General features: G+C 33.8%; 1 protein-coding gene across 1 annotated transcript; it reads right to left on the reverse strand.

The window, feature by feature from the left end:
* Positions 1–99: 99 nt before the first annotated feature.
* Positions 100–12,165, reverse strand: LOC110021559 (MICOS complex subunit Mic10-like). Its single transcript, XM_020720096.1, has 3 exons — positions 11,907–12,165; positions 10,526–10,674; positions 100–331 (listed from the first exon to the last, which is right to left on the reverse strand). The coding sequence occupies exons 1-3, from the start codon at positions 12,034–12,036 to the stop codon at positions 317–319; spliced, it is 294 nt and encodes a 97-aa protein (XP_020575755.1). The 5' UTR covers positions 12,037–12,165; the 3' UTR covers positions 100–316.
* Between the last annotated feature and the right edge of the window lie 1,674 nt (positions 12,166–13,839).

A 13,839-nucleotide genomic window follows, 5' to 3' on the forward strand; every position in this document is an offset into this window, starting at 1 on the left:
TCATTTTGTGGAGTATATGCATGCGTGTACATATAGTCACAGAGCAAGCTACCAAAAATCATCTCCAAAATAAATATTTTGCTGAAGGAATGCAAAAACAATAGAAAACATTCATTTCATGAACTTTTAAAAGAGACCCGTATTATTCACTTAATGCAATTTGAAGATAGAAATACATAATATTCACTGTTCTCCAGTAATTTGATAGCAATAGAAAGCTGGTTCAGATACAAGAGAAAATGAAGCAGCAGCTGACTGATCAAGCAGAAAATATAGATGAAAAGAAGATACTGATGACATCAGTCTTTGGCAAGCTTCATTTCTGCTGTTCCTGTATGCCAAAAAAGAGAGAGAGAGAGAGAAAGGGAGAGAGCGACTTAAGTAAAGTTTCCAAGGCATCAGGACAAGTTATATAAGAAAAGAAGGGCATTTAAATACATAAGATACCACCCAATTCTTATTTATTTACAAAGATAATACCTAAACTTGCACTTTTCACATTTTTGGCAACCAAATCTTTCATATCACAACAAAAATATTAGTCCTTAAACATTTAAAAAGTGAACAGACACCTTTTTATGCATATGTGAGATACCATAAATGTAAAAATTGATGTTTAGGTGTTAGATATGTAAATACATAGGAATTGAATGGTATGTATGTAAATCTTCCATGAAAAAAATAATGTGAACTGAGGCATACAGAATTTCTGTACTACAATACTTGGTTCATTTTATATATAACTTCCAAACAGGTTGTATGTTTGTCAACAGTGTTCAGCTTGACAACCAGACGAGTCAAATTCACAAAAAAATGGGCATTTATATACATAGCACACAATTCTTATTTATTTACATATCTCCCACCTAAACTTTCATATCTACACACATCACTCAAAACTTTAGCATCGTATCAAAAGATAATACTACTATCACTTTTTAAAAGTGAAACACACATTTTCATGAATAGGTTTAAAACACCATAATGCTATGCATATAATACAAAAGTTTAGGTATGAAATATGTAAATACATAAAAATTGTGTGCTGCATATGTAAATTTTGAAAATAAGTAAATAATTTAGCTTGCTTATTTAACAGACAAACCCGAAGAACGTTGAGCTAACCTTGTTGGCATTACATTGGCTCAAGGTTTGATGGTAATTAATATCATTCTTAAAATGTAACACCTGAGAGAGAGTATTTGGGGAGATCAAATCCATAGTGGAAAGACCAGTACTCTACCACTAGAAATAAGAAGGCAAACTTTCATAGATGGATCCTGGAAGGCATGAATAGAAACTTGCTTATGATGAAGCACATGAAGCCCTTCATCTTCCACTATTACTATTCAGCATCTAATTCCAACTGAATAAGTCATCAGAGAGAGATAAAGAGAGAGGGGTAGAGATAGACAGGGTGGGAGAAAAGAGAGAGAGGGAGGAAGAGCTAAACCATTCATCTGCCAATACGTATAGTAGCCCCTACCTTCAAAAGACCAGCCATCAGCCATAGACACCCACACAGAGATATATAACCCTACCTCTACCACCAACTCCTACAATAAGAGAAATATAGAACCCCCCTTCATGAAGAACCATTATTAATCATGATTGGATGTTCGAAAGTCTTTTCAAACAGGTCAAAATTTTATGAGTATTTATATTAAAGATTACTTTTAAGGCGTTGTTTGGTCGGATGAAAAAGTAATGCTGTGTAAAATGAATGTAATATACAAATAATATATTGTATTTGAAATTTTTTAAAGGTGTTTGGTACAATGTAAAATAAATATAGGACTTTGCATTTTCTTGTTGCATTTTCTTGTTTGGTTCAAAGAAAATTGAATTTGATGTAAAATATGAGCAGTAGAGTCGGGCTGCAAGCTGCAGCGGTAGTCTACAGGCAGTGGGCATCGGTAGGCGGCGTCCGTGGGCTGGCGAGCTAAGAGGCAGGCAGCGGCAGTGGCAGGAGGTGGGCGGCGAGCTGGTGGGCTGGTGAGCGAGAGGCGGGCAGCAGATGGCGCATCTATGGGCGGCAGGACTGGCAATGACACTTTACATGGAGCTGTGCAATTGGAATTCGCCTAAATCCATTGATTCTCAAATACAAAGAAAATGAAATGAGTAAATTCAAAAAGCATTGTTATTTTACACTTTACTTGAAATTCTTTAAGCCAAACGTCCCAAATCTCAAAACACCTACACCCTTTCACAGCAAAAGGGATGTAATAAACCCCTTTTGCAGCCAACCAAACAGCCCCCAAGGAACTAAGTTCTCCCCTAAGGTTATTCCTTCAGTTACAGCAAGTTTTCTATCCCTCTGCCAGAATTGCTAGAAACAGCAAGGTATTTCTATGGCTGATCAGGGCTGACAACAATAGGAGACAAGATATTGTGAGAGAGATCAGAAAGAATTGAGAAATTTAATTCATGTTCTTATTTCAAAAATCATACTTAATTATAACCAAAATAAAACAAAAAATTATCATAACAAACTCCTATTTTAAATTTTAAATTTAAATTACAAAAATATTCAGATAAAATTCAAAATTTGTTTTAATAATGTTAATCTCTAAGGGTATGTTTGGCGCAGCTGTTGATTATTTATAATCTGCTGATATTCTGAGAATCTGATAATCTGTAGATTATCAGAATAATCTGGTCTGCTGGTTGGGGCAGTTTATTCATATTAGTTTATTGGTGGTTAAATGACATTCCTGCCTCTGTCTGCTAAAACTGTTTGGGACAGCTTATTCAGAATAGTTTATTGGTAGTGCAGAAGCATATAGTGCAGAAGCATACAATCATCACAGATCAGTTCTAAAAGATAACATACAGTTCTCACATTCTCGTAAGTATCAGAAGAAATAAAAAAAGTACAAAAACAAGTACAACTACAATGAGAAATTTTAAAATATTTAATTTGAAACTTTGGCTACGTCTCTCCTCATTTGCACTATCAAACTCGGAAAACATTGCATTCCCATGACTGTTGGAAGTGTAATATGTGGGACTGTCAGCCCACCGGAAGAAACTGCAACGAGCTGAAACACCCTTGACACAATCGTAAAACTGCCTCCCAAAGCTATAAGACTGACGTGATGTGAGCAACGGAGCAACGGAGACGATAGTCCACAATAACACAAAATACTTCTATCCGTAACTGATATCCTAGAAGTCATGTGTGTATAAAAAAACCAAATATAAAAAAACCAAATTTCAGATCAAGATATTTTAACAAAAACCAAAATTACAAGTATATGAATATAAACCTATAATCTCAACAGTCACAGATAGCATATGTGAGAGACTCCCTTAAAGCAATCATATCAGTCAAACCTTCACCATCATGATCTCCAAATGCATTAGAATATACATTATCCTCAGGTAATGAATTCTCACCCACAATTCTAGGAGTTTGCTCGAAGACATGGATTAATAGCATTTTCACTGATGAAAACCACTGTACAACCAAATCAAGACTCCCTTATGTCAAATTACTCCATAACAGAAAGTCAGTGTATAATTTGCCACCACACAAGCAACAGCTAAAACAAATCCAGGATCGCCAAAACCACAAAACAGATGCCCAAAATCAAATTCAGGATCGCAGCTAGCAACCCAAATCCAACAACCAGTTAAAATGCCAAAATATTGGGGCATAGAAAATGAAACATATCTCAACAGGCGTAAAAACGAAAACCAGAGAATATGCTAGAAGCCACAGGATCTCCAAAACAACTCTCAAGAGGCGTAAAACCAAAAAATCAGAGAAAATTGCAGAAGCCACGGGATCCCCAAAACAACTCTCAACATGCGTAAAACCGAAAAACCAGAGAAAATGCCAGAAGCCACAGGATCCCCAAAACAACTAATGTCATAGATCTAAACTGGGCAACACCTAAAAACCCTTAATCTCATCATATTTCCCCTGAAAAAGATAAAAATTTTCATTTCATACATCAACACTGCTCAGAGAGAATATCAGAGAAGAAAGCATCTCACGGCTCACAGCTAGGGTAATCAATGGGATACCTGATGATCAGGAACGAAAATTTCGAAAGGAAGAAGGTTCGATCTCCTCTAGGACGACAAACCATAAAGAAAACCAGCGAGGGAAGAGGCAAGGGAGATCGAGGGCACCTCCGGAATTCCTAGGGCAACGCGGATGGCTAACGCGGGACGCGGAGCTCGGACAACGTCGAAGGAGTAAAGGAATTTAACCAACGAGACGCCGTGCGGGAGAGGAACGCCAGTGCGAACGTGTTAAACAAACAGGGAGGCGGCGGAGACGGCGTTTTCAAAACGCCGTTGCTCCCAATAAGCTGCCCCAAACGGGGCCTAAATCACAATCCAACGGTCCAAGTTCCTTTGCTCCTCAAACGACAATCCTTCAACACCTATTAACCCCTAATGACTTCAATCTTTACTTTCAACGGAATGATTTGATAATATCCATCAATCATTTCTACTACTTCAACTACTTCTGTAATAATGAGTTTTTTTTTTTTTTCCTTTAAATCTTACCAATTGGGCTTCTTCTACTTCTAGCAATCCTTAAACTTGAACCATAGCCTTTTACGATAGCGACACCGTGGATTAATGCCATGCTCCTCTATAGCTAAGCTCTTGATATTCTAATTAACAGTCAAAAGTTGGGATTTCTTATCAACAAAAAGGATTTTCTTTCCTTAAGTGCTATAACTTTTGTCTAGATTTAAAGAAGCTGGCAAGTCAAAAAAGCTTCAATTCTATTCGAAGGCCTTCATAAAATTCTACTACATATTTCATGGATAAAAATTCATTCCATAAAAATTCCAAACTAGTGCTCAAACTTCAAAATTTCATAAAGTATTTGTCATCCTACTTCAAATTTTATCTAGATCCACTTCTCTTCTTCATATTCGATATGACACATTTGAGCTTTTAAATATCTTTTGAGCTTTGATCATTCCAAACTAGACTGATCATATCTCTTAGATTATGAATAGCACTATATATATATTACTCGACATAATAAATGAGGAATGATTCATACCGCATATCACAAATAATTGTTATGAGGCTAATGATGATGAAGATGGCGAACATACAACAAGAAATATCTCAGCACCTCAATTTTCATAGAACATTAGACATAAACATTAATTGCAAAATATGGAGGGAAATTAGGTTCAGGGCATCAAAAAATCTTTCATAATCCTTAGGCTAAATAAGAAATCATAACTAGTAAATTGTAAGACCTTCATTGTTGGGAAAAAAAAAAACATAGCCCAACCAAATAACACTAAACAAGAAAAAGAGAAGAATGAAAATTTAGAGCTCACAATTCACAATAAGCAAGAAACGAAACAAAGAATGGAGATGAGAGAGTTCAATCTCACTGAGGCTAAGTAAGAAACAACTAGTTGGATGTTCTAAAGCTCCTAGCAGGAGTTGAGACTAAAAGAAGCTAATGTTCTGCCTAAGAACAATCAACCAGTACAAGCTCACAACTTTGCTACTCCACAATGACGAACTAATCAAAGCAAACAAGTTCAACGGACAATAGAAGAGAGCAATGGAGAACTGAGAACTCTAAAGATAATAGACTAATGATTCAAGAACACTTCGAGTTGTTAGCTTCCTAAAGAGATGGGATCAGCAACAAGAGTACCGTACAGATTCATACAATGAAGACTTTAAAGGATGATGCTTCTATATGATAAATGTTTTCCAAAATATCAACAAACGCCCAATGAAATAAAATAAGGATTCCTAAAACCAACCCTAAATTTTTAGGTTAATTCTATAGATGAAAATAAAATAAGGATTCCACTTTCATTTATAACTCAAGAAATCATACAGAACCATGTGTGTCATAGTCATGCAAAGCAAATCATGTTGCTTCTAATGTCTATGTTTTAAAGTAAGAAAATAGCAAGGAGGAAAAGGTAAAACGGCATGGGAAGAGATGTAAGCTATAGATGAGGAAGAGGACCAAAAACGAAAAGAACATAGGAAGAAAGAGAGAGCCGATTACGATAGGACATAAGAAGACAAAGCTTCAAATTTCCAGCACACATTGACTCTAGCAGCATGAAAGCATTAGGGTGCTTAGAATAGGAGCCAAATTTTGATATTTGAAAAGAGATTGAAAAGTCCTAGTAAAAAACTACAGATGCCAATGATTATGAAAGATTGTAAAAATTTAAAATTTCCTGCATAAAAAGAAAAAAAATAAGAGCGATGCAGGGGTGTGTCGAAGTTTTCAGGGTGAATGACCCAATAAAATTAAATGAAAAGAATTTACAATTCCAAACCTGAAAATAGTATTTGTTTTTTGAACTAGGTTAAGAAATATTGTTTTCTAGGAGCAACTTAGACATTTCAAGTAGTGATGATGTAACTAGACCAAGCGATAAAGAATTCATTAGTATCCAAATTGAGAGAGTATTGAATGAGAATGTTGGATGTGTGCAATATTAAAAAGTATAGATTGCTAAAAAATTATATTGAAAGAGAGTATTGAATGAGAACGTTGGATGTGTGGCTATATTAGAAGGTAAGATTGTTAAATGATTATATTAAGGGGGTGATGAGAGTAGCATCTAATGTTATGGAAAATAGGGCCGAATGATTGGGCTGCGGACAACATGGGATGGTAGACACACCAATAATTGATTAGAAAAATTAATGTAAAATGATTATGAAGAAAAATGAAAAAAGAACATACAACATGGGGATAAGTTGATTGGAAATATTTGTCAAAAAATAGACTTAAAATCATAAACAATACTCAACAATGATGAATGGAGAAATTCGATTCAATAAATTTGTAATAATCTGAACCGAACCTCCATCAACTGAACCCTTGAACTATACTGGCCCATTGTTTTCAATGTTTTTTTTTCTTTCCTTTCGGCTCTTTAAATCCCAAATAGGAATTCTAGGGCAATAGAAAAGGGCGAGAGGGAGAGCAAGGCTGCGGAAGAGCAGGCGGCAGAGTTCGAGGGAGAGAATGAGTGGCTGTGAGAAATGGTCCATGGGCTAGGCAAGCGAGAGCGACTGAGAAGAGGAGAGTGGCAAGCACATGCAAGCTATCTTTTTGTGTACATTAGAGGTTGACTAAGGCTTCTGAGTGCGAGCGAGGGGAAGCATTGATCTTGCAATAGATGTCTTAGATGACTTTGACGGCACGACCAGTCTATTTAAGAAAACCTAGGGAAGAGGAGGAAGAAAGGTTTGTCATTTTCTACTTTTACTTTTTGTCCAACCCACATCATTATCATCACCACTTTTATGTTCTTATTATAATTTGGTTGGCAAATTTTAATCCTAATATTTATTTCACCTATGTATGTATACTTTTATATGATTACAGAGTAATTATATAAATGATCAAGTGAGTTCTGAGAGATATTTTAAGAGAGAAAGAAATAAATTGAATTTAAATTAATCTTTAACACGTATTAAATAGAAAATAATCATTGGAATACTTCTCTATGATTGAAAAGGAATGTGAATGTAACATTTGAACTTTCTTTTTTCAACTTTATAACAAGATAATACAATTCAAATTTTCTTAAATTAAATAATAAAAAAATACAATCATCATGATTTGTCATTTAATTCAAGGTATTTTCTTAAATGATTCAATTCATAATTAGATACAAGCACACTTGAAAATATGATAGTTTATACTTAGTATTGATTAAAGAGAACATTTTTAATAATAATAATAATAATAATAATAATAGAGAACTTCTAATTACCCCTATTGAATGCAAAGCCTTTCATTTTTATAAATTGATGTCATATATGCATAACAATGATTCATTGCTAATGATATTCCTGAATATGTTTGCCATGCAATGTATGAAATATACATAATTATTATAAGATATATATGTTGGTTTTAAACCCTTTTTGATATTGGCCGGCAGGACCGACGGGTCCACATAATGGAAAATCTACATAAACTTATTGGATTTCCTTAGGATTGATGCCTACATTTTCCTGTTTCAGGGTTTAGTACTACTTGAGTGGATATTTTGGCATGTGGATCTAACGATCATTTGTTTATATATATATATATATATATATATCTTTCTGTTATTATTTATTGAGCATCATTAGGTAAATCTCAATTAGAAAAATCTCATTTTACATATTGTTTGAAATTTTATGATATGACAAATAATTTATTATTTTACCCTTCTTTGCTCATATTGTGCCCTGCACCTTGTCGTTTATATTTTACTCAGTGGGATTCACCTGTTGAGTCATTTTTTGACAAAATGACACCATAAAATTTATGCATTTCAGGTGGCGAGCGATGCATCGGTTATAAGAGATTTGTGTACTCATGCTTCAGGTGTAGTGTTGGATTCAGCTAAGGTTAAACTATTTATTTAATTCAATATCGTAGTCATGGCTTATTTATTTTTTAATAGAAAGATTATTATGAAAATTTTGGATTTAGACACTCAGATGATTAATTTTTGTGTTCACATTAAAATAACATGTTTATTGACTGAAACTATTTCTTAATCCTCAACTCACACTCTCATGCTAGGTTTTGTGAAGCTCTTCCATGGCTTGGCTAGCTGGGTGTGACAAAATTAACACCAAATAATTGAAAGAATGGCAATAATGATGATCAAAATGCCACCGCAATATCAGGCATATGGAAAATGACAATTGAGTAACCACATGGAAGATGGTTACATCAAAATCAAACAATATTGCTTAATAGATTCATCTAGAACCCTCGTCCTTTGTGAATACTAAAAATTTTTTCGCAACATTAAAAATATTTTGCATGTCAATTTTTCAAAAGAAAACACTAATCTTGCCAAAAATCATATTTATAATTGTTACTTTAAGAAAAATCTTAGACAATGATAAATACTTTCATAATCTATCTAAAAGTTAGAATGTATCAACATACTATTGTTGGATAATATTTCAATATGTGTGTGTGTGTGTGTGTGTGTGACGGTCTTCATCTATCTAGCACAACTTACATGATATAACTTATCTTTAGCAAGGTTAATCTGATATGTTGAAGCATCATTGGCTTCTCCCTTCTATCATCTTTTAAACTCGAGCAAGACTAACTTTCATGTAATGCATATGGAGAAAAAATAAGCATAACTTGATCAAATTTGAAATATGGTAAGACTTTCATGCAACTAAAATTACTTACTACTACAAAACAAACCCAAAGTCTATAGAGATTGTGGTAAATTTAATTTACTCGCGCACTATTTTATATGGGATTTGAGTCTGAACTTTCTATCAAAAATAGTAGCCCTCACTAATTTTCTAGTGTGCTAACAAGGCGGATGGTTTTTAGATTTTAATCAAATCGAACAAGCATTGAGATTGCGTTGAATTGAATAACTGTTGGGACTATTTCATGAAAGTTACTTTCCCATCAGAACAAACATATCTCACCAACTATTGTTATGGTACCAACCATACGCCTTGCAAATGCTCCAATAAGTAAACACCTCCAACACTAGCATTATATTGTGCCAATTACTTTGCCTCAAAGCTTCATGTTGTTTGCACTTTAGGCTCCATCAGAATTATTGGGAAACCTTACCTATGCCTTCATTGTAGCCTTGCAAGGAAGTTAAACTCAGAAGAGATGATGCGTTCACACAGTGCAAATAGAGATCAATCCACCATGCCTACTTTTTTCATTTAATAAATTATCAAAATCCTAAATGATCCTAACTATGTTTATAATAATATTCTAGAAATGCCTCATTTTGAGAAGATAAAGATAAAGGTTACATTAGTGCAAAATCTTTCCGTCTTCTTGAATGCTGCGTGAAGAAGCAAACCAACTAATCCCCCTTAACGATCCATTATATTCATCCCCAAGTTCATATAAAACCATCAAACATAATGGCGCCCTTGGTTGTGAGAAAAGGACAAACCAAGAAGTTACCAAATGTCTTTGCATACCTCCAATGTGGGTAGTGTACTCAATTTATAACAAGTTATTGTTCATCTAAATCTCGGTTTTTTCCCATTTTCAGCAAGCTCATAACATGAATACTATTATCTAGCCGAAAGTATGACAAATTTTCTATACTTATCTATTTAAATGAATTGGCAAGTTGAATTATAATTTCATATGAGATTCAAAGTTTATCAATACTAGACAACTATAGATACAATTTGTTGAGTTTCTATACTAATAATTAGATTCCGCATAACTTTAGAACTAAGACATTGTGCTGTGCATTAAAAGTGATAAATCCATTGAAACAATAACAAAGACATTGTGGCCAGAAATGTAATGTAATATGTGTGCTGTAATAAAAACAATGACATGCATAAAAGAGAAGCAGGAATTTCTTATTATAAAAAGTTATGCATAAGGAAATAAGAACAAAAGAAATCACGATATTAACATGTTCGAATAAAGACCAATATAAAATCAATATTTGTTACAAACAAATAAAATGGATTAAAAATGAATGGAATTCAAATGGTGAAAAAAGTATTTAAACGTGAGGTTTCTTACTTGAGATGAACCATAAGCAACACTTGAAATCTTTGGAGAAGTCCACTTTGGAACAGAACCCTCAAATATGTAAGAGCATTCAGTATATGCAGTTCCAAGGCCTACTCCGGCACCAAAAGCTACAGATGCCCATCGAGTTATTGGACTCCCTGAGTAGATATAGAAAGTTAATAAATGAAAAACTCGAGGGTGATTGTTATGAAAATAATTATCCTCAATCTAGCAAACAACACATATCTACCTTAAGGGAAGAACATTTTGTTCGCTTATTTTAGTATTATCAATCATTTTAGAAAGAAATATCAAAATTCAATATGTAACACTAAAGAGGGCACCCTATGGCCTCAACATTTGCCACATGAACTAGCTTTTCAGGAATGCAGTAAAAACATTCAAAATTTTCAGATCCTTTTATAAAGCGATAGAAATTTTACCCCATTGTAATAAGGAAAAAAAAAGGGAGGGGGACGATGCTCTGTTGGACTATGGTAAGGAATTGAATAGAAGATATTAAAGCTTCTTATTCTTCTTACAAGATATAAAGAAACAAAGGAAAATGAGTCTTTAGACGTAATAGAATCTAAATTTCAATCAAAACTAGATAATTCAAATATTATAATTTTTTCTTTTGTTGGCATGCTATTAAACATTGAGCCACTAGTCTGGAATAATAGTTAATTAAAATGGGCAGTTACATACATGGCAACGTAAACTTGGCTAATTACAGAAATAAAACCCTCTTACATCTGTTTTCTTTTTAAGATAAACATTCTCACCCAAATATTTGAATTTCACAACAAAAAAACAGTATTTTTCACTTTGGTCAAATTCCTACAAGTTTGATCATGACACCGGCAAATGCAAGATTCAATAGTTCAGAAAAAATGGCATAAATGTTAGAGTTCGAAATAGGGAATTTTTCCGTGTTATGTATGTAAATTCTCATATAAAAAAAGGTGAAAATTTGTGTAATTCAATCATTAATCATACTAGTTTCGGTATAAGTTCGGACGCTTTAGACCTGTAGCATCTACAACCATGATCCAAATCATATCGTCCGCCTTACAGTTTTAAGATCATCGTATATCAACTGACAAGCATCCGGCTCATGGCAAGAAACATAATATGCATGAATGACTCAGTATTAACTCACCCAAATCATTACAACAAAAATACTAGAAAAAATAACAGTAAAAAATTGCAATTTAAACACCTCCTCTCGAGCTAATAATTAATTTTCCCTGCATATATAAAACCCCATAAAATCCAAATCAAAGGCCCGAACCAAACTAGGGCATAAAGACCATCAAAGAAAAAAAGCATTTCAGCTAACTGCTGATGTTAGGAAACTGAATAACATTAAGGAGGAGGAGGAGCTGACGAAAAAATAGGAGTCCAGTCATGGTTCCGGCGAGAGACGAGTAGGCGACGCGGCGGACGGTAAGGTCAAGGCAGGCGTCCCATTTAGCGTCCAGGGACGACCTCGATTTCTTCAACTCTTCTTCCGCCATGAATTCGACTTAATTCTCACCAGTCAGACGCACAATGTGCAGATTGAAGAGATCCCTTCTCTATTGCGGCCTTCGGGTTCAATTTGCTTAAAACAAGTTCTCACTCATCACAAATTGTTCTCAATTTTTCAACCGCATGCCCTAAATTTATTCCCAGCAAGTCTTAACATTTTTTAAAATACCTTAGTATATTATTAATTGAACTTTATTTGCCCATAATTTGTATAATGTCAGATATTTCTATAATTTATGGGGACGTCAACTCAACAATAATCTTGCAAAATAAAACAAATATCTTACGCCATACACCTCCTTCATGATATTATTTGAGATGACAATATCGGTAGAAAGTTTCAACTAAAGAAGCCTCCAATCCACTTAATGCTGGAGACTTTGGGTCTGTTTAGGGCAACTGTAGGTTAATAATAAATTGTTGCGGATAAGCTGATTGTCTATTTATTTTTTTATTGTTTGACAATAGTTATGCTACAACTGTTTCTGAATAAATAATTATTCTACCCTTGTATAGTAATATTGTTTGCAGCAGAACTATCATGTCAATATGTTTTATACTTTAGAAGCAAAAATCTAGTGCATAACATTACAAAATAAAAAAATATATACCTCGCTTAACAATGAATATCATTATTACTAAAATTAAGACAAAGATTATTAAAATATCATTTAATAATATGATAATATTATTTTTAAAATATTGATGATGTATGTCACGAGCTATACCGCCTCCAGGGATACTATTCATTCCATATCACTCTCGACCATGGAATTTGTCAGTCAGTCTGTCCAACTAAAGAAGTCACAGTTCTCCGTAATTTTCCCCTGTAGTTATTTGGATGATAGGAAGTTAGCACAAAATATTGAAATTCATAGTAGTAGTGCAATCATCTTTCCTAAATGTTTTAAAAGACATCCCATTTGACGTGACGCAAGTAAAAATTGTTCAAATAAGCAATTAATTATAGTTTTATATAGTTGTGTAGTCTTAGAGAACTTAGTATATCAATCAATGATTTTATCACTGCAATGAGACATCAAACCTTAGAAAAAAAGTTTTTTTTTGTTCTCTTTAACCCACCTAATACCAAGTTTGTGTGTTTCACGCACATGTTTATCACCAAAAAAGGCCGTATAACGAAAAAAATGTGAGAAATTTGGTTGTCTTTATTAGGATTTCACATGTGACACCAATTAATGATGAAAAACAGACCATCCAGAAAAACCTATAAGGTCTAATGTCTCGTCATAACCCTCCAAAATCCACTAAACAAAATATAAAAGAAATGAAAAAAGAAAAAAAAAACACTTGCAAACAACGTAGAAAAAACCCAAACAAATAATATCAAATACACAAGAAACAAAAATAAACATGAACTGTATAAAATATAAATACAATAAACAGTGAATCGCTTCAATGACCATTACAATTAATAATACGCTAAATCAATCCATTCAACATCCAACAATGACATTGGTAATTTGTTCTCTCAGTTTAATAATTGTCTCAACACTTTCGTCATCCTGGGTGCAACCCTCATGTAATTCTACTTCTATCTGTGGTATAGATTGTCCTATGTGATATTCAAATGCTTCATGCACGACATGTAAATAGTAATCATCGACCATGTTGAAGTCTATGTCATTGTGCGAATGATGTCGTTGAATATAGTTGTGGAGAGCTATTGCGACTACTACAATCTGTACTTGCTTTGGAAATAAATATGTTGGCAAATCACGCAGTATGACCATTTTTTCCTTCTGCACACTAAATGTTCTTTCAATTAC

This window comes from Phalaenopsis equestris, unplaced genomic scaffold, assembly GCF_001263595.1.
Source record: "Phalaenopsis equestris unplaced genomic scaffold, ASM126359v1 Scaffold000135, whole genome shotgun sequence".
NCBI classification, from domain to species: domain Eukaryota; kingdom Viridiplantae; phylum Streptophyta; class Magnoliopsida; order Asparagales; family Orchidaceae; genus Phalaenopsis; species Phalaenopsis equestris.

Coding starts and splice junctions, on each gene's coding strand:
- LOC110021559 (XM_020720096.1), bottom strand. CDS start 12,036: ATGGCGGAAGAAGAGTTGAAGAAATCGAGGTCGTCCCTGGACGCTAAA. Junction 10,675..11,906: donor GACTGGACTCCTATTTTTTC/GTCAGCTCCTCC, acceptor ATATCTACTCAG/GGAGTCCAATAACTCGATGG.